Genomic DNA, 20,988 nt, shown 5'->3' with positions numbered 1-20,988 from the left:
GTGTCTCTAGATGGGGGCGGACACGCCATACTGATCACCTGTCATCAGTGAGGTGCGGATCAGAGTTCATGTATGGGGAGTCTCCCCAGACGTCGCCGACTAGCGGTCCATCATCTGAAGAGCGTCTTTGATGACTGTGGACGGAGGGAGGAGGGGGGGGGGGGGGGGGGTTGGATGTTGAGCGGCCACTTCCCTTCATGTGCTGGGAGATTGAGTTACAGTGGGAATCTGACACCCTGATACACACTCCCACACAGGGGTATTGCCCGGACTAGAATAGCCCCTTTTCACAGAGGACAAACACAAGTCACTCAGCAGTACTATAGGGGTATGCTGCTCTCGTATCAGGGCACTGGTAGTAGAATTGTGATTGCTTGTTGAGGGAAGTTTAGATTTTTTTTTATTTGATTTGGATAACCGTTCTGCTGTTGAGTCGGACTCTGTCTCTGGTATTTCCACAATGAGACTCGTAGAAGGGGTTACCTCAGCCATGGTTGATACGTCATATTTCAGTGAGACACCCACTTTTACGTCGGGCACTTTGGACCGCTGCCCATAAAATAGATACAGAACGGGTCCTTTCTATTAAGCTTCAGGTGAAGTTATTGTTATTTTTTTATTTCAGTAGAAGGCCTCCAAATGGTCCACCAAATGTCCAAGCGTTTACGTATATCAATACATATTATTATTATTAAACCTCAGGCATTCCAGATTAGAACGACGGGTCCAGACCCCAAAGCCCCCCAGAGCCCCCTAAAACCCTTCTCGCAAGCGCAGGGTGGGGGGGGGTAGGGCTGTTGTTAGGGGGCATAGTGCCGTGGCGTCGGGACGGCATTCGAGAAAGCGCCGGGGTTGCGATGTGCGGGCGTGGCTCTGGGAACAGATGTGGGCGGGGGGGGGGCTGGGTAGGGCTGTTGTGAGGGGGCGGACCTGAGCAACCTGGGCGGCGAGTGATCCATGACCGCAGCCTTCTCCTTGTACGTGAGCAGGAACTCCGGGTAAATCTGAGGCCGGTCGAAGACGACAAAGATAGAGGGCGAGAGGATGTTGTTGGCGCAGCTGTCGTAGAAGAGGGTGTCCCCGCCGTCCTTGGAGGGCGGGCGCACGTAGCCGGCCGCGCCCAGGGTGTGGTCACCAACCAGCACCCGGGACACGAACAAGGAGTGGACCGTCGAGGCGTTCCGGGTGAAGTTGTGGGAGTAGCTGGCGTCCCGGGCGAAGTAACTGCCTGGGGATGGGGGGAGAGGGGAGACAGAGGAGGGGAGAGGGGAGACCGAGGTGGAGATAGAGGAAAAGAAAGAGAGGAGAAGAAAGAGGAGAGGAGGAGGAAGAGTGACAAGATAGGAGAGGAAATATAAAGTGTTGCTTTAACTTCAGGTAATTCATTTGATTGTGCTTTGAAACATGAACCATCTTTCTATCGAATACATGCAGAAAATAGCAAAAAACAATACATCTTATCCAAGCCGTTCCTACCCATGTCAGTTGTTAAAGTAGCAGTCTGTAGGATTTAGTGGCATCTAGAGGTGAGGTTGCAGATTGCAACCAACCGAATATCACCCCTCCATCACCTTTCCCTTTCAAAAGACATGGTAGGTATTGACCAGCTTTAGCTCATAGTTTGATATCGAAGTATGGCAGCGATTATGATTTAACATTTTAAACCTAAATTCTGGAGCAGTTTGTCCGTCCTAGGCTACTGTAGAAGCATGGCCGTCTCCAAGTCATGGGCTCATTGTCAAATTAACAACGATAATTTTTTAAGGGCTATACAATAACTAAAACACACTTATGAATATAAAATCTTTGCAAAGTCTGTTCTGCTAGATGCCCCTCATCGTACAAACTGCACCTTTAAATCCTGCAGCGTTGTCGTAGCAGTTAGCTTACCCTTGCCGTAGGAGGTCCCGTGGGTTCCACAGATCCTCCAGTCAAAGTTCGAACAGCAGATGGCGTTGATGAACTTGGGGTCTGTGCCGTGGAACAGCTTCCTCTCGGCCACATTACGACCCTCATTCCTTTTCTTCATTTGTTCCCTTTGCCTTTTAAAAAAACAAGATAAAAAAAAGGTTAAAATTACAGTTGATCATTATTCGTGTTTTCGTTATAAAAACTCACTTTTTTTATAACGTTATAAAGCATTGCAAAAAATAACGATAACGTTATAAAGATAAGATAATGTTATAACGTAAGATAACGTTATAAAAGCGTGATCCAACCGATAATGCAAAGCTTAAAAAAACTGGTTAAAATGACAGTTGATCATAATAAGCTTTATCGTTTTGAGTCCCTTGTGTCTGCCATTCTACAGCTTTTCCGACCAACCGACGTACAACTGAAATTGGTCCCAGAGAAACTTGTTCTGAATTCTCTCGATCTTCACAATGTCAAAGGCGGTCATCGTCTGACGAAACAGCGTCTCCACCTTCTTGTATTCCTTTGATGAATCTTGCAGCAGTACTTTCTACCAGAGACAGAGGAGAGAGCTCTTAATTTACCCTTGAGAACAGTTAGAACAACCCAAAGGTGTATGTCATGAGACTCATCTTTTTAAACACTATTAACTAATCTTTTTAAATAAATCCTAACTTTATTAATCACCAGGATGTCATCACCATCAATACTGGATAAAAATCTGAACACGGTTAACAGCATCTCTCTAATAATGAATATAATCTTCTAAAAGCACATGGAATTTATGATCTCGACCTAAAAAGGCAGGTAATGTTGTTGCATGTAACCCTTCTATGTAACCCTATAAAAAGGATTATAATTACCTTGTATCCAATCTCAGGAACCTGGGTCTTGTCCCAGTGTCTGGGAAAAGCTTGGACATTTGGTGGACCATTTGGAGGCCTTCTACTGAAATAAAAAAATAACAATAACTTCACCGGAGGCGTAATAGAAAGGACCCGTTCTGTATCTATTTTATGGGCAGCGGTCCAAAGTGCCCGACGTAAAAGTGGGTGTCTCACTGAAATATGAGGATCAATGTTAGGACAGAGGTGTGACGGCAGATCTGGCGACACAAAGTCGCCTTACTGGTGCACTCAGCGGCACTTTCTGAGGTCGTACAATCGTCGGTAATGTTTTTTATATTGTCTAACTTCACCTGAAGCATAATAGAAAGGAACCGTTCTGTGTCAATTTTATGGTTAGCGGTCCAAAGTGCCCGATGTAAAAGTTAGCTGTGTCTCACTGAAATCTGAGGGTCAATATTAGGCCAGAGGTGTGACAGCAGATACGGCAATACAAAGTCGCCTGAATTTCCCAAAGCTTCCTGGTCATAAAGCAGGAAAAGTGAAAGTGATAGGATTCATCAGGGTTGGGCCTGGGTATGCTTTTTTTTTATATTGTCTAGTGCAGTGGTTCTCGAGTGGGGTTACCCGTACCCCTAGGGGTACTTTGGAGTACTGCAGGGGGTAATCAGAAAATCGTAAAGATAAAGGTCCCATGGCATGCTACTTTATGGATCCTTTAATATAGATATTAGTGGACCCCAAACACAGTATTTGAAGACGTTCCCGAAATTCTGCCGTGTTGCAAAATTACAGCCACTACGAGCCAGTCGCACATTGAGCTTTCCCCAATTGCGCCGTTTCGGTGTCTGTAGCTTTAATTCAAATGTGGAGGAGAGAGGTGGGTCAAGGAGGGCGTTGGGGGTGCGGCCCTAAGCAGCTTGTGGCCACGGTACCATGCGCTCTGTTTACAGGGGATGTATCGCAATGGCGAGGCGCACACAGCCTTTGGCCGTATTCTGTAAATATTCGGTGTTCTGGAAATCAGGCTAGTGTTGTTGTTGTTGCTAGCTAGCGCCGCCGCTTAGCATGTACTTCACAACTCTATTGTCCACTCGAGGCACGAAAATAAACAGCGACAAAATCGAATATTGTTGACACCACTATTAATCACCCCATTGGGTCATTTCGAGTACTTTGCTATGCCCTTCAGACTCACCAATGCCCCCGCTGTCTTCCAGTCCCTGGTCAAGATCCCCCCGTTTGTCAGATCGCCACACTCACACTCAATCCGAGGTACGCCTCGTTCAGAGACAGCAGCCAGGCCCCAGTTCCGGCCCCCAAATCTCTTGTTCGTCCCGGACGCTGTACGGTCCAGGGTACTGGTCGGGGACCATTCCTCCAAGCTCACCTGCCACCCAGGAATTGCCCACACTTTGGACTTCATCCGCCACCGATTTGTTGGTCTACCATGGACGCAGACGTCCGTGCGTTTATTGTGGCGTGCGCAACCTGCGCCCGGAATAAGACCTCGACCCGTCCCCGTTCCGGTCTGCCTCGGCCCCTACCCATTCCTAGCCGTGGTCATACATCGCCCTGGACTTCGTCACCGGTCTGCCCGCGTCCGAGGGCAACACCACCATCCTCACCGTGATCAAACTTTTCTCCAAGGCCGCGCACTTCGTCGCTCTTCGTCGCTCTTCGTTGCTCTTCCCAAGCTTCCCTCATCAAGACAGCCAGCAGATCTCCTGGTCAGGCACGTGTTCCGCCTGTATGGCATCCCTGAGGACATAGTTTCCGACAGGAGTCCCCAGATCACCTCTCACGTGTGGCATGCGTTCTGCGCGCCTCTAGGGGCCACACCCAGCCTTTCCTCCGGGTTCCACCCCCAGTCCAATAGACAATCAGAGCGGGCAAACAAGGAGATGTAGGCAGCGCTCCGCTGTACCTCCCACGCCAGTCCCTCCTCCTGGAGCTCTCAGCTTTTCAGAGTATGCCGACAATACGCTAGTCAACGCATCCTCCGGCTTATCCCCGTTCATGGCCTCACTGGGCTACCAACCACCCCTGTTCCCCAAATTGGAGGTCGAGATCTCAGTCCCGTCGGTCCAGGTCCACATGCGCAGGTGCCAGCGCACTTGGAAGCGCACACGCGCTGCGCTTCCCTGCGCATCCTCCCGCTCCCAATGGCAGGCCAATAAGCGCCGTCTACCTGCCCCCCAGTACGCTCCCGGACAGAGGGTGTGGCTTCGGGCATGGGACCTTCCCTTGAAGGGAGTTCCTCCCGAACTCTCCCCCTGCTTCATCGGCCCGTTTGAGATCAAGACTATTATCAACCCCTGTGCTGACTTCCCCCATCCCTCCGTGTACATCCGACCTTCCACGTCTCCCAGGTCAAGCCCGTCTCCACCAGCCTGTTGTCTCTCCCAGCTCCGCCCCCACTCCACCCATCTGGAGGTACGACGCTGCGGCCGGGGTCACCAACACCTCGTCGACTGGGAGGGGTATGGTCCTGAGGAGCGCTCCTGGGTTCCCCGGAGTCGTACTCTGGATGCCTCGCTCATCCGGGACTTCCATCGGGATCACCCGTCTGTTGTTGGGCGTCCACCGAGAGGCGTCTGTCGAACCGTACCGCTTGCTTCGCCCCAGCTTGTCACCTTCCCCGTCACCCAATAAACCCTGTTTCCTTTTACCCCGTCTCTGCCTCCCTGTGTCCAGCGCTTGGGTCCCCTTCGCCCCGTTCCTTAACAGCCAAAGTTCCTTTCCCCCAATTCCATATCAACCATGGCTGAGGTAACCCCTTCTACGAGTCTCATTGTGGAAATATCAGAGACAGAGTCCGACTCAACAGCAAAACGGTTATCCCAATCAAATAACAAAGACACTTGCGTTACAGTGTGTGTAATCACACACACTGTAACGCAAGTGTCACACACACACACACACACACACACACACACACACACACACACACACACGTGGCGCTCGCACGTCGTATCTCATTGGTGGGCCAAATTCTCTGGGCTGACAAGGCAGAAAGAGGGGAGGTGGCATCTCCCCTTATGACGAGATACTGGGAAAATTCCAAAACGGCGCGTATGAGCTTTGTTTTTTCAAAGGCAGAGCAGAATGCCTAGTGCTCGTTTTACACCCAACAAAATTTCTAGCTGCTGTCGAAGCATAGGTAGGCTAGGGGAACTCATATTAATGTTAGAAAACCTCAGAAATTGAAATATTCATGCCATGGGATCTAAAACTTTAAATTCTGAATAATATAATAGATAATAGAAAACCTTATTTAACGTGAACATTTTAATGTTCATGTTTCCATACATATTTTCACACATTTTTATTTTACTTGGCAAAAACAAAATATTAGAGGGGGTACACTAGTAGAAAGAGTTTGAGAGCCACTTGTGTATCGGGACCAAGACATTTGACTTCTCTTCTCGTCCGTCCTCCAGGTGGAACGCACCTTGTCCTGATGTCCTGCACGTCGTCAGAGGACAGGAAGCGAGGCCGTCGCCTCACCAGCCTCTTGGTGCCGTGTCTCTTATTGGTCTGGATCATGTCTGCAAAATGCAAAGAAATTCAAATCTAATGATGCTACGTTTCAATTGAGTCATCCAGCAGACGCTGTCTGGAGCGACTCACAGAGAGTTCACATAACAGATCATTGATAAAGGGTTGACTTGATACCAGAAGGTTGCTAGTTCGATCCCTGGCTCCTCCTAAATGAGTGTTGAGGTGTCCATGAGAAAGCCACCTCACCCTAACCTCATTTGACAAATGTGTATGGTTGTATGGCGCTTACAACCTTTGGATGAAAGCGTCTGCTAATTGCCCTAAATGATAATGCAGTGAGCTTGGGGTTTAAACCAGCAACCTTTTCTGCCAAGGGGTTGAAACTCCCTAGCAACGTCACAATCCCTCCCCCGTCGTATGACAATCTATGCCAGCTCATGGGGTGTATAATGATGGGTGGGTCGAGGGCTGGGGGGGGGTAACGGTGGCCTCACCCTGGAGGCTGAGTGTGTAGGCATGGGACCCTGCGGTGAACTCCACCACCTCCTGGGGGTCGTTCTGGAACTTCTGCTCCAGCTCTGTGCTGCTGTTGGGCTGGAGAGAGCAAATGGCAAACGAACACACACACAAACACACATGCACACACGCTCACCAATATGCACGCGCACCAACATGCACGCACACGCACACACACACACACACACACACACACACACACACACACACACACACACACACACACACACACACAGAGTAATGGTTTTAAACACATGCGTTCTTTGGTAAAGAATATCTGTTTATTTGTTCAAATCAGTTCTTCGAATAAAATATTTGAGCACAATTGATAGCATATTTTTACTCTCCCGCCAATTATCTAGCCTGCCGCTCTTTGCAGGTACTCTACTAAAGGCGCCGCTTTGCAATGGTGCTGAACTCACCGGTGAATCGTACTGGTTCCAGTTCCCATTCCCTTCCTCCCAGTACCAGAGCCACTCAGTGGTGAGTAGGAGGGTAGGCATGAGGACTGAGGAGATGGAGGAGAGACGCCTGACCTTCTGGAGTCCACACGTCATGGTGCCAAAGCACACCGCTTCTACATCAACCGTGCTGCAGGAAACACATCACACACCGTTGACCCTCGGTATGTGGGTTTAGAGAGAAGTACAGCATAAAAACGCCACACAACATTTGTTTAACCAATTCAATGATGAAAAATAGACAGGATTTAAGGGATACTAGAAATCAACAGATGCAAACTGAGGTTTCAAACTGGGATTAAACGGAGTAGGCTTATTTAAACTAAAATGGTTTTGAACTGGGATTAAACCGGCTCATTTAAAGATCCCATGGCATACTAATTATGAATGCTTTTATATAGCTGTTAGTGGGCCCCTAATACTGTACTTGAAGACGTTCTAGAAATTCAGCCTTGGAGCCGAATTACAGACACTACGAGCCAGTCCCACAATGAGCTTTCCACAAACATGCCGTTTATTAGAGGCGGGTCAAGATGGAGGGTAGGGGTGTGGCCCTGAGCAGCTGGCGGTCACGGTACTATGCACTCATTTTACATTGGATGTATTGCAATGGCGAGGCACACACACAGCTTTCGGCCGTGTTCTGTAAATATTCTAGAACACTCCGGGTGCTCCGGCGGGAGTCCTGGAGCTCTCTATCTAAATAATATCCTATTCCACATAGATATTTATATCATATAATATATATTGTCCTGGCCAAAAGCTGTGTGCGCCTCCAGACGATATTATGAATCTGAAAACGACTGCGTTGGGTTCTCCGACGTCTCTGGTTCTTCCACTTCCACATCAATCTGAAGTAGACTGAACCGCGGCATGGAGGAGAAAAGGATTGCTGCCAGCGATTGTTGTTGTCCATCGGCAGCAGGCAGCATTCTCCTCCAGGTCGCGGTTCATGTACTTCAGGGAGACTAAGGCCCCGTTTACAACCAAAGGGGAGATTTCTGATAACACCTGTTATGTGTTGTCGTGCCAACTAAGAGAAACGGGGTTTTAGGTTCTCAAGTGTCACATTATGCCAGAAAACGCTTCACGTCATGTGAGCGCCCGCTGTCTCTCCACACGAACGAATCTCACGCGATATAGGGGGATTATTTGTTCATCAACACGGCGGATGCGCGCGCAGAATGATTGCAAAAGAAAATTGGTTTGACTGGTTGCCATGGTTATCTCCGTGTTGTTCATTTGCAGTTGCGATGTTGTCAGCTTACTGTTACATTAAATTGTATTCCGAAAACGCGGTTATATGCTATAGAGTCAGACCCTCGGATGAATTTCAAATTATAAATATGCACACTTTGGGCCCTATTTTAACGGTCTGAAACGCAAGTGAGAAGCGCCAAGCGCAAGTTGCTTTGTGGGCGGTTCTATGGTGATGTCGCTAGTTTACCGGCGCAAAAGATGAGTCTTGCGCCCGGCGCCTATCTATAAATAATATAATAATACATTTCATTATAGTGCCCTTTTCATCTGAAGATCTCAAAGGGTTACATCCTGGTGGAAACCAGAAGCCAGTGCAGTGAGTGGAGGATGGGGTAATGTGCTCATGCTTGCGCACTCTCATCAGGATCCTAGCTGCGGAGTTTTGTATGTATTGGAGCCTCTGCAGGCTCATGCTAGGGATCCCGATGAGTAGTGCGTTACAAAAGTCCAGTCTGGAGGAGATAAAGGCATGAACTTGTTTTTCAGAGTCTGAGAGGAAGAGAATGGGGCGGAGTTTGAAAATGTTGCGGAGGTGATAGAAGGAGGTCTTGCAGAGGTGGTTGATATTTGATTCAAAAGTGAGTTGGAGGTCAATTTTTACACCAAGATTTGTGACTGTTGATGAGAGAGGGATATTTGAGCCAGAAACAGTGATGCTGGTTATGGATGATGATTTGGTCTGGTGAGAGGTGGCGACCAGGATGGCTTCGGTTTTTGAGCTGTTGGGTTGGAGGAAATTGTGCTCCATCCATACCTTTATCTCCTCCAGGCACGTGGGGAGTTTTGATGGGGATGACGGTGACGTTGAAGGTGGGCTGGCAGCCGTGGCATTGAAATAGAGCTGTGTGTCGTCGGCATAGCAATGGAATGAAAAACCATGGCGGCTGATGACCGGCCAAGGGGGATGAGGTAGAGGATGAAGAGGATGGGCCCAAGGACTGAACCCTGGGGGACACCGCAAGTGACTGTGTGTGGGTTCGATTTGATGGGACCCAGGGAGATGCATTCTATCCGGTTTGTGAGGTATGACTGGAACCAGCTGAGGGGAGTGCCAGTGAGTCCAGTGGTGAGGTGGAGGCGGTTTAGTAGAATGTCATGGTCGACTGTCGAAAGCAGCAGAGAGATCAAGAAGGTGAGGGGAGCCAGCGTCGGATGACCTCAGGAGGTCGTTTGTAACTCTTACGAGTGCAGTTCCTGTGCTGTGGGCGGAGCGGAAACCGGACTGGAATTTATCGTAGAGGTTGTTTAGTTTGAGGTGGTTTTGAAGGCCGGTGGCAACTGCTTTCTCAAGTACTTTGGATATGAAGGGGGATTGGAGATGGGCCTGTAGTGTGATAGGACTTCTGGGTCAAGGGGGTGTTTTTTGAGCAATGGTCTGATTATGGCTTTCTTGAAGAGGGGGGGGATGTGACCAGTTTGGAGAGAGTGATTTATAACAGGTGATCACGGGACTGAAGACAGTGATATGGGTTTTTACCAGGGAGGTTGGGAGAGGGTCCAGGGCACAGGTGGAGGGTTTCATCTTCCTGATGATGTTCTGCACCTCTTCTGATGAAACCACAGGAAAGCAGTTTAGGGGTTGTGAGATGGCATATGTATATGGGGGAACGGTTTGGGTGGGAGGACTGGAAAGAGCAGAGCGAATATTTTCAATCTTTGATTTGAAAAAGTCCATGAAGTGATTTCACTGTTCTTCTGTGGTGCCAGTAAGTGGGAGGGATTGTGGTTTGAGAAGATGGTTGACAGTTAAGAGGAGCTGTTTGGAATTTCCTGGATTGTTTCTGATGGCGTCAGAGTAAAAAAGTGAAGTCCCTCTTTAAGAGACTTTGAATACTGTAGTAGATGCTCCCAGAAGATTTGATTGTGAACAGTGAGGCCAGATGTTTTGTATCGCCGCTCAAGGACTCGCCCTGCTGCCTTCATCTTCCGCAGCCCATCTGAGAAGCAGGGCGCTGGGCGGGTGAAGGTGACTGCTCTGATTTTAACAGGTGCATGGTGATCCAGGAGGCTACTCAGATGGCTGTTGTAGTAGTCCACTGCTTCGTCGGCTGATGAGAAGAGTGTGGAGAGATGCTTAAAGTCTGCTGCCAGGTGTTCTTGGTTAATGTTTTTGAGGTTTCTAAAGCTGATATTTCTTCTAGGCTTTGAGAGGCTGGATGAGGATGGCAACTCCATATAAATTATCTTGTGGTCAGAGACACCAAGGTCATACACCTGCAGGTTAGTGAGAGGGGCAGAGTTTGCGATGACCAGGTCCAAAGTGTGCCCCCTGGTGTGTGTGGGGCCATCAACAAGTTGCTTTAGATTAAAGCAGTCCAATAGTTGAAGAAATTCAGCAGCAAAGCGGCAGGAGGGGGTGTCGACGTTGATGTTCATATCACCTGAAATGATAACATTGGCAGAGGATGTGCAGAAAGTTGTGAGGAGAGTTTACATCTCAGGGATGAAAGATGTGTTCAGTTTTGGTGGTCGGTAAATAAGGAGGAACAGCACGGAGGAAGGGGGTTTACATTTAAAAGCAAGGCATTCATATGAAGAGAGTTCAGGCAGGGGCTGCAGAGATAACTCCAGATCACTGCGATGGATGACTGACAGGCCGCCACCACAACCTTTACTGCGGGCTTTCTGGAGGTATCTATATCCTGGGGGACAGCTCTCATTTAAGGAGGAGAAAGTATCTGGTTGGTGCCAGGTCTCTGTGATGTACATAAAATCCAGACATTTATCCAGTATGATCATGTATTAGGCAGGATTTGTTGCTGATTGATTGGGCGTTAAAAAGTTCAATTTTGCTGCTGGATGAAGCAACGAATCTTGCAACATGGTCTCACAGGAATCCGTGAAATGACTACGGTCGGACGCTTAACTCGAAATCCGTGGCCACATCACGGAAACACGCCGATATCCGTGTTGAGCCACGGAATAACAGTGTCATTTACTTGCATTGGAGCAAATTCCGTGGCCACATCACGGACAATTGAAGTGATTCCATCAGACCACCACGGATTTTGAGTTAAGCCCCCGCTGTGGTCAAATGTGGCACACACACAGATTGAAACGGGAGCACACACACAGATTGAAACGGGAATCTGTGTGTGTGCCACGGAATATCATTGTCATTTACTTGCATTGGAGCAACTTCCGTGGACACAACAAGGACAATTTAAGTGTTTCAGTGAGACCACCCCGGGTTTTGAGTTAAGCCCCCGTAGTCGACTCGCTCGTTGAAACGGGGATCCGTGTGTGAGCCACGGAACATCAGCGTCATTAACTTGCATTGGAGCGAAATGCAAGTTTCCGTGATGTGTCCACGGATTTCGTGTTATTCGTCTGTAGTCATTTCACGGATTCCTGTGAGACCAGGTTGAATCTTGGCAGTGGACGTAGCAGACTAGAATCCACTCCCCGTTTTCCATCCAGCTCCCTGAGAGGTGTTGCCATGGAGATGCCCAAACGACTTATCCAGTAGGAGACAACGCTCTGATGACGTCTGTGAGGTGCGACAACTACGTGACAGTGACCAGATAGCCGGTATGGAAGGACTTTTCTGTGGGTTGAGGAACTTTTTTCGGGAGCCTCTGTGGATATAGTTGTAATGTCCGGTGGGGTGAAGAAATTTTTTGAGATTCATCAGCTGGTCGACGGAGTAACTCAACATAGTGGTGCCGGCGGCAACGGTGGAAAAAGTACACTGCAGGTAGTGTGCTAGCAGCAACAGGTAGGCAACCGCTAGATTTGAAAAGGTCCACTGGTCGGACGCGTAAAGTGAAAAGTTTAAAAGACTAAAAAGATTTAAAACAGAGAGCGCTAGCATCCTCCCCAGTCCCGATCTAAAAATGGTTGGTCTGAAGTAGACTAATTACCCGTGGGTGTGGTTGGGCGTAACGTGCAATTAACCAATGAGAGTGCCAGCTCTAATCCCCTTTAAGAGCCATGAGCGCATTTGAATCTGACGAGTTGATATTTTGACAGCGCGTCTGCAGTCTCCGATGTGCCGTATTCTTGAAGAAAGTAGTCCAATCCGGATTGCTTATAACTCACTTTATTTGTTAAAGTATTTCGGTATGGTAACTATGAAGCAAAAGGAGGGGAATTGTATCGAACATGAGTGTGAGCGACAAACAGCCAGCCTCTGTATCTAACTCGCAAGTCTGGACTGCCGGATGTTTCTGCTCTCGTTGACTCCAGGCCCTGCTTTAATACCTAGTAGGCGTGGCCTATGTGACGTATTAGCTTCGGCTTCCTCACCTGTCTAAAGGTGCTGCCATCTGTGGCTGGAGTAGTTATTGCAGCTTTCAGTTGGGTCCTGCTCCCCTTGTGGCTATGTATAGTAATTACAGCTTTTGTGTTCAATCCTGCTTCCTAGTGGCTATGTGTGGGTAATGCAGCTTGTGATCCTGGGGCCGTATTACAGAAACTTCCTAACTCGTAAATCCTATTTTATCTGTTTGGTAACTATGGTAACAAGGGTTAGGACCGGATTTAGGAGAAAAGTCATTACAGAACGTCCGATCCTAAAGTCAGTGTTCTTATCTTAACTCCAGATAGGAAATGTGTATTACAGAAATATCCTAAATCACCAAAATCCCAAATAAACGGTCCTAACTTTAGGACGACCCATCAGCTCTCACAACTGTCATAACTGTCATTTACGGTTACAAATTAGCGAGATGGCTGCTCTTTTATTACATATAGCGCAGCAAAATCGTAGACGTAGGCCTAATGGGGATCTACGAAATATGTTTGTGGAAAGGCTTTTGAGTGATCCCAACGATGTTTTACGTTTCGGCGATACAACACTTATAAGCCGGTACAGGCTTCCCCGGGCCATGATCCTGGGTTTGGCCGAGGAGCTACGACCTTTTCTGGAGAGACCGACACGCCGTCATGGGGCTCTGCCTGTTGTCGTACAGCTGACAAATGCGCTGAGACTTTTTGCAAAAGGTGACTTTCAGAGCGAAGTAGCCGATATAGGTAAACTTTCACAACCTGCAGTGTCGCGTAATTTAACTGAGGTGGCAAAAGCCATTGGCGGATTAGCCCGACGTTACATTAAGTTTCCAACGGGTGATGAACTCAACATCATCAAGGAAGCCTTCTATGAACACGCAAGGATGCCGGGTGTAATAGGACTGGTGGACGGATCCTTATTTCCAATTAAAGCGCCCAAAGAGGATGAAGCTACCTATGTTTGCCGTAAAGGATACCATGCGATCAATATTCAGGCAATAGGAGACCATAACATGCTCATCCGACATTTAGTAGCGAAGTGGCCTGGGTCAAGTCATGACGCCTTCGTCTTCAACACAAGGTGGCGTATATGATTAAGACTATTTCCCTAGGCCTATATTGTTAGAAATGTGGTTTTACTTGTTGTAACAACTAGTCTATCTGCAGTGACATCAATACGTATCTGGGGGAAAGTGGTTTGAGTGGATGGCTGCTTGGGGATTCTGGCTACCCATTAAAACCCTTTCTTTTGACGCCAGTAGCCAATGAGCGCACACCACAAGACATGCGGTATGCTAAATAAAAAAAAATAGCTTATATATAAGTATTCTTACATTTGTGTTGTTAGGACACTCAGTTTATGATATTTGCTTTGTATTATCAGATACAACCAAGCACACAAAAAATGCAGGGCAAGAGTGGAACGTCTGTTCGGAGTCTGGAAGAGCAGGTATATTCATAAAAGTAGTTAAAGGTCTGTGCATGGTGTGTTTCATTTGGAAGGTGTGAGTGCATTGTAAGGCCCTCTAGCTCAGGGCATACTTAGGTCTACTAAAGACATATTGCAAGATCTTTCTAAAACTGCATATTTTCCTGTTAGATGGAGGTGCCATGACATGAGTGGTGGATATCTCCAATATTCTCCAGAGAAGGTCGTTCTGTTCATCAAAGCGACAGCTGTGCTACACAACATCTGCAGACTGGCAAACCTCCCAGATCCAGACATACCAGATCAGGATATGGAGCACCCCGAAGAGGCACAGGATGTCCATTACAATGGAATCAACACAAGAAATCTAATCAATATTAGATTTTTTTTAAACTAAATTAAAAAATAGAAGCAACACAATGGTCAAGATTACAATTCATTCATTTATATTTCAGTTAAACATTTTTTGCACACTCTGGCCCTACTCTTCTCCCATTCAAATGTTTCCCTCTCAAGGAGGAGTCGCTCTCTTTCTATGGCGACTCTCTCTCTGTATAATTGAAGCTTCTCCCTCTCAATTTCTAGCAGAGCAAGGGTTTCTGGTGATGACTTCAGCGGACGTGTTTTCTTTTCTGCAAAAACAAAGAGAATTCTGATTAGCATACCAATAAAAAGGAAATAATCCTGGTGCCAGATATGTTAGATGATTTAATGTATGCACATTCATGTAATGTCATTTAAGCTATAAACAGATTATGAATGACGAGATAAATGACAGTTTAGCTGACATATGACCCCAAGTCATCATCATCACAACGTCTTACAAGTAGCCTAACATCTTACCAGGAGGCGGTTGTGTAGCATCGACTTCAACAACTTCACTGACTGAAGTTGTGGTCTCAAAGAAGTCCACTGGCAACCCAGTCTCAAAGCCTCCATCGATGCCTGCATGGACAGCCAGAATGTTAATTAGTATGTCTTTCTTATCATATATCATATCATAGCAGCTATAATATAAAGTCAAGAAACATAATCACTAGCAGGGAGAACGAGAACGTCAAACATTATAAGATAGACATAAGCGAATTCACTCTACAAAGTTCTCCGTCGGGATGTCGGATACGCAATGCAATTCGCCGTCCGATCGATCTTATATGTTGACTACAAAGCACTTTACGGAGGTCTATAAACTGGCCTTACCCTCGTAGTCAGCCTTGCTGAGGAGTCCCAGAATCCGGTCCTCCGCCGGTGTCAGGGGGGTAGCGGAAGAGTTGCCACCACCGGTAATTCTCCGGTCTTTACAAATTAACGTTGCTTTTTTCTTAACGTCACTTGTGAGTGTGGTAATTTTTTTCTTGACGTTTTCAACGTTTCTACTGATCCCTGATACGGTGCTCACCTTTTCGGCTATTTTCAGCCATTCTTGGTCTTTCTTTTCTTTGGTCAGACTCATAGAAAATTTCCCATACAATATTTCCTTTGAGCTTTCTACTAAACTCACCAACTTTTCTATTTCGTCCGCTTTAAAATTTTCGGCACAACGTTGTATTTTCCCAATCCCATCCATAGCTAGCAGTTGTTTTTGGATATTTTAGGATTATGACAGTTGTCAGCTGTGAAGTGACGTGATCCGACAACAAGTTTCATCAGTTGCTAGGTAACAGACATAAAAGCTGAATGTCGATGCTAGATCGCCTACTTAGGATATCTTAACCTGCGATAAGATAGGATTCCTAAATTAACATAGGATATGTTTCTGTAATACCAAATTGAGAAAAATCCTATCTCCACTTCTCCTATCTTAACTTAGGACTTAAGATAGGAAGTTTCTGTAATACGGCCCCTGCTTCCTAGTGGCTATGTGTGGGCAGCTTTTGTGCTTAAAATACGAGACAGATGCACATGAATTTCAAACTTCAAATGGCTCAGTTTATGGCCAAATACTATGGCCTGATTCACACATGGAATAAGGTTTTCTTCCACAACTTCAGAAATACAGAGTCCTCAAATACATTTCGGCAAAGAAAACGTATGATATGATATAACATATGATATGCGGTAACTGTGGTTCTATTTAATGATATACGCAATACATTATAAACAGTTTCTTATCAGTATTGTATGCATTATCGTTATCGACTTGTGAATATGCATGGGTCCCCCCGTTAATATACATTGCCATGTAATATATTATGCGTTACGTGTTTAGTTTGCGTGCGTTTAAACAGATGGACGCACACACGCGCGCCTGCATTCATTAATTATTTTACACATACACACACGCGCGCCCGCATTCATTCATTCTTTTTAATACTAACTCGCGGTAAAACAACGTTTGTCTCAAGATCAAATTCTCATCAATCCTAAAAGTTATGGGCATGTACACAATGTCTGTGTCAAGAACATATGTGTTTGCTGTACGGTGTTTGCAGATGCATTGATTTAAAAGTACAACTTATTACCGCTGCATCAGCTGTTCTTTCCCATGTAATTTACCAAGAATGTATGGCTAGGTAGATGAGAGAGGCAAAGTGTATGCGCGAGGTGCACAAGCAACATTATGGATGCGCCCTTAAAATAGCATCTGAACAACGCGCCACTGACTTTAAACCAGGTATTTCCTGGTTTGTGGCCCAAGTGGTTTCTGAAACTGCAAAATAGCACCAGGGCACGTTTGCGCCAGAACACGCCTCCTCCTTTCGCCGAACCACCCCTTGGGGCGCAAGATTATTCCCTAATTTACCGACGCGTGGCGCTGGAGGGAAAAGAAGGCTCTGCGTGATTGACTCCAGTGATTAAGTCAATTGCGCCGGATGCAAGATAGGGCCCCTAATCTTGAAAGTGTAGACCTTTGTGATTCCTATTGAAACGAACGGCGAGGGGATTATTCTTCAAAACGAGAGCCGGTAAATTGTGAAAAATGAATTAAACTGTTCTTTAGAAAGGATCAGGAAGTCGCTTGTGTTATTTGTTGTTGTTGATGCAGAGGATTCTGATTGGCCTGCATGGCTTTATCCTTCTCCCTACACTGCCGCCCATAGGTTTGGCATAGTTATAATGGCGCTTGACAGCGTATTTATGCGGGTTGATGTAAATGACAACTTTTTGGAAAACGATGTTGTGTGCACAATGTTATTTTTGAAAACGGGGGGGGGGGGGTTTATACATTTGTAATGTATAAACGTGCCTTCTCAACCATGGCTGAGATAACCCCCACTGCGAGTCTCGTTGTGGAAATACCTGAGATTTCAGAGAACCCGATTTGTGATGCGCCATAACACCAACAGCAGAACGGCTATCCAAATAACAATGAAATGTACAACACTTGTGTTACAGTGCTCGTTTTACACCTAATGTCATTTCTAGCTACTGGGGGACCATAGGCAGGCTAGGGGAACTCATGTTAATGTTAGAAAAACCCGTGAAGTGATATTTATATGCCATGGAACCTTTAAACTAAAAGGGTTTCAAACTGGGATTAAACAGAGAAGGGTCATTTAAACTAAAAGGGTTTCAAACTGGGATTAAACAGAGTATGCTAATTTCCACAAAAAGGGTTTCAAACTGGTAATAATGGAGAAGATTCATTGCAACAAAAAGGTTTTTAAATTATGATAAAACAGGGTAGGCTCATTTAAACTAAATGGATTTCAAACAGCGATCAAACAGAGTAGATTAATTTAAACAAAAAGGGTTTCAAACTGGGAAAAAACTGAGTGGGCTAATTTCAACCAAAAGGGTTTCAATCTGGGATTAAAGGGAGTAGGCTAATTTCCACATAAAGGGTTTCAAACTGGTATTAATGGAGTAGACTGATTTTAACAAAAAGGGTTTCAAACTGGAATAAAACGGACTAGGCTAATTTAAAAAGAAAAGGGTTTGAAACCGGTATTAAACCGGGTAGGCTCATTTCAGCAAAAAGGGTTTCAAACTGGGATTAAACAATGTTGGCTCATTCAAACTAAAAGGGTTTCAAATGGGGATTAAACAGAGTTGGGTCAATCAAACAAAAACGGTTTCAAGATGGGATTAAACGGACTAGGCAAATTTAAACCAAAAGGGTTTTGAACTGGTATTGAACCGAGTCAGTTAATTGAAACAACAGCGGTTTCAAACTGTGATTAACAGTGTAAGATTATTTAAATAAAAAGGGTTTCAAACTTGGATTTAACAGACTAGACAAATTTAAACCAAAAGGGTTTCAAATATGGATTAAATGGAGTATGCTAATTTAAACCAAAGGGTTTTGACTAGAGATGTAAGAGCAGTGGCAGGTCTGCTTGTAACGACTCCAGCCTCCTTGTCCTATCAGTACCTTCAAATCTATACACTTTCCTGTGTTGCATACCTATATGTTTTTTTGGGGTTACAGTAATCCTCTTCTATCTTCTCTGAGCTATCCAGCAGCGTCCACTGATTGCCCTCCAGAACTTCCCAGCTGTAAGGCAGACTGTAATGGGCTCCGAAACATTTTTCTGAAGAAGACAGAGAGGAAAAATTCATTATGTATCAGTGATTTATGAGGCTAATGTGGTAAAAATTAACCTTACATTCTATGTTAAACTATGATTATTATTAGGACTACATATCATATAAATACTTTAATGGTGGAAAAGAGCTGATCACCTTTAGCCTAGATGTTATGTGCAATGTGACACCAGTGAGTAAGTCCAGTTCATTCCCATCTGATGTGCCATGTGGCACATCAGTGAGAGAGTCCAGTCTACTCCCATTTTGATGTACTCTCTGAAGACAATGCTTACATTCACACGTGTGCATCATCTCTGTTTGTATAAGGATAATATATGTTCTAAGGTCACATTGGGATTCAGAAGACATGAGAGTATGCTGACATCCACACAGTATGACCCTGATGGGAAATTCTATGCACATCAATATTTGATGAAAGTCCAACTTTGTATTTCGTAAGGATTGGGGATATAAGGAGCTGTACCTCTCGTTTGCGGGTGGCAATAAACTCTCCATCTATACTTGACCTGGTCTCTCCGATTCCTCTTTGCTTATAGCTAGTTGAAGTGAATTAGATAAGTTGTTATTATTAATGCCACCACACTAACACAACAGATCAACTCTGGTGCTCTGGTGGCATCGGGTTTGAACGCTGTCTGTTTTACGATTGGTTCTAAAATAACAATCCAGTAGATTGAACTCACCTCTGGGGTGGATACAGTTGCCTTCGAGGAAGAACAGGCAAATCTTGATTTTATCTGAAAGACAAAACAAACAATGAACAACTGTTTTAAGATCCATGGACGAGCACTTCCACGTAAGGTTTTAAATGGGTTTTAAAGATGTTCTGTAGTTCTACAGACAACGTTTTGCACTTAAAACAATTTTTATTACGTCATAATATATTACATTTATGACACTGTGTTGCATAAATAATATTTAGTCGTTGTTGTTTTGAAACTCAGATATATCAATGTAAATGGACTGCATTTATACAGCGCTTTTCTAACCAATGGCCACTCAAAGCACTTAAAGGCATATTGTACGATTTTCAGTGATATGCACTTTTTAATATGTTGTTGAAATTGGTTTTTACATCCTGACAGCAATAAATAACTTATGGGCAATGAAAAAGAAGCGAAAAAAAAACGAATTCTGTATCTGCTATAAACCTGTTAAAATGCTTACCAATCGGAGACATTGTACCCGAATATAAAGAACCAATCACAAGCCTGCGCGTTCTCTCCCCTCTGTGTACGAACCTGAGCCGGCCTGAGCGCGTTCACGGAGGGCAAAGAAAGCGTTGTTGTCATAGTAGTTCATGACAGTGGACTAGACCTAGTGAGCCTACAACGTTAACACGATGGAAGAAAAAAAACAGAAGTTACCACTGCCACCGTTACTTGCCCCGGTTCATCCTTTTAAAAAGGCAAGAAAAAGAAAGACAGAAAATGAAAAGGCAGCAACAAAAAAAAAGTAAGAGAATGCTCGAGGAAAAACGAGAATAAAAATTGGATTCGCTTTTCAGCGATGGCGACAGCTGAGGGAGTTGAATGGCCTGAAAAGTGACGCAATGGTTGCCGTTGAAGTAAGCCGTAAGCAGCATTAGCGCTCCTGCACGGCTCTGTGTCGAGGGGTTGGGGCAGGGAGTCCTGAAGGGTGGGGGAGGAGTTAAACGGAACTCCGAAGAGAAGCTAATTTCCAATCATGCTAGCTCTCTCACATCGTACAGTATAACTTTAATATTAACTATAATATTGCCCAACTTTCACCCATTCATGCACACATTCACACATCGATGGTGGTGTCAGCCACGTAAGGCGACATCCAGCTCGTCGGGAGCAGTTAGGGTGTCTTGCTCAGAGACACCTCGCCACTCAGCTTGGAGTAGCAGGGTAAACAAACTATCACCTCCCGCCAAACAGCCAACCCGCTCTACCTCTGAGCCACGTGCCGCCAATGTACTGATTCACTCACTCAAAAAACATGCTGTGACAACAAACGTCAAAATATCAAATAAACGTTCTGCTTTACCTCGAGGCGGGCTTCTCCTTCCATCACCTCCAGTAGCACCACCACCCCCAGTAGCACCACCACCCCCAGTAGCACCAGCACCACCCCCAGTAAAACCAGCTCTAGAAAATAAAGAAAAAGGACAAGTGGTTAGAACGTGACCCTTTTAATGTTCGTGTTTACGCTGCCAAATAGAACGCACATATATTATTCATATTATTTCTTTATTTTTCTCCCCAAAATGTTTTGTGCCGGTGAAGGGGGTACTCAGCTGAAAAAATATCTTAGTGTGGTGTAGCGGGACCAAGACGTTTGACTTCGCTAAAATCAAACAGAGAGGCAGTCC

At 45.6% G+C, this 20,988-nt stretch overlaps 2 protein-coding genes and 2 long non-coding RNA genes across 4 annotated transcripts; all 4 read right to left on the bottom strand.

Annotated features, from left to right (window-relative positions):
* Positions 1–168: 168 nt before the first annotated feature.
* On the bottom strand, positions 169–4,185 carry LOC115543124 (protein mono-ADP-ribosyltransferase PARP12-like). Its single transcript, XM_030355678.1, has 5 exons — positions 3,958–4,185; positions 2,778–2,885; positions 2,334–2,464; positions 1,891–2,042; positions 169–1,228 (listed from the first exon to the last, which is right to left on the bottom strand). Exons 1-5 carry the CDS (start codon positions 4,183–4,185, stop codon positions 801–803), a joined length of 1,047 nt encoding a protein of 348 aa, XP_030211538.1. The 3' UTR covers positions 169–800.
* A 1,928-nt stretch (positions 4,186–6,113) lies between these two features.
* Positions 6,114–14,502, bottom strand: LOC115543122 (zinc finger CCCH-type antiviral protein 1-like). The gene is made up of 4 exons (XM_030355675.1): positions 14,459–14,502; positions 7,202–7,370; positions 6,758–6,857; positions 6,114–6,310 (listed from the first exon to the last, which is right to left on the bottom strand). Exons 1-4 carry the CDS (start codon positions 14,500–14,502, stop codon positions 6,114–6,116), a joined length of 510 nt encoding a protein of 169 aa, XP_030211535.1.
* Positions 14,503–14,582: 80 nt separating this feature from the next.
* LOC115542720 (uncharacterized) lies at positions 14,583–15,072 on the bottom strand. The gene is made up of 2 exons (XR_003976605.1): positions 15,003–15,072; positions 14,583–14,791 (listed from the first exon to the last, which is right to left on the bottom strand). It is a non-coding gene; the product is annotated as an uncharacterized LOC115542720 (long non-coding RNA).
* A 2,727-nt stretch (positions 15,073–17,799) lies between these two features.
* On the bottom strand, positions 17,800–20,972 carry LOC115542717 (uncharacterized). Its single transcript, XR_003976602.1, has 3 exons — positions 20,664–20,972; positions 19,334–19,387; positions 17,800–18,634 (listed from the first exon to the last, which is right to left on the bottom strand). It is a non-coding gene; the product is annotated as an uncharacterized LOC115542717 (long non-coding RNA).
* Positions 20,973–20,988: the final 16 nt, after the last annotated feature.

This window comes from Gadus morhua, chromosome 4 (genome assembly GCF_902167405.1).
Source record: "Gadus morhua chromosome 4, gadMor3.0, whole genome shotgun sequence".
NCBI classification, from domain to species: domain Eukaryota; kingdom Metazoa; phylum Chordata; class Actinopteri; order Gadiformes; family Gadidae; genus Gadus; species Gadus morhua.
This window is presented reverse-complemented; position numbering and strand designations above follow the sequence as displayed.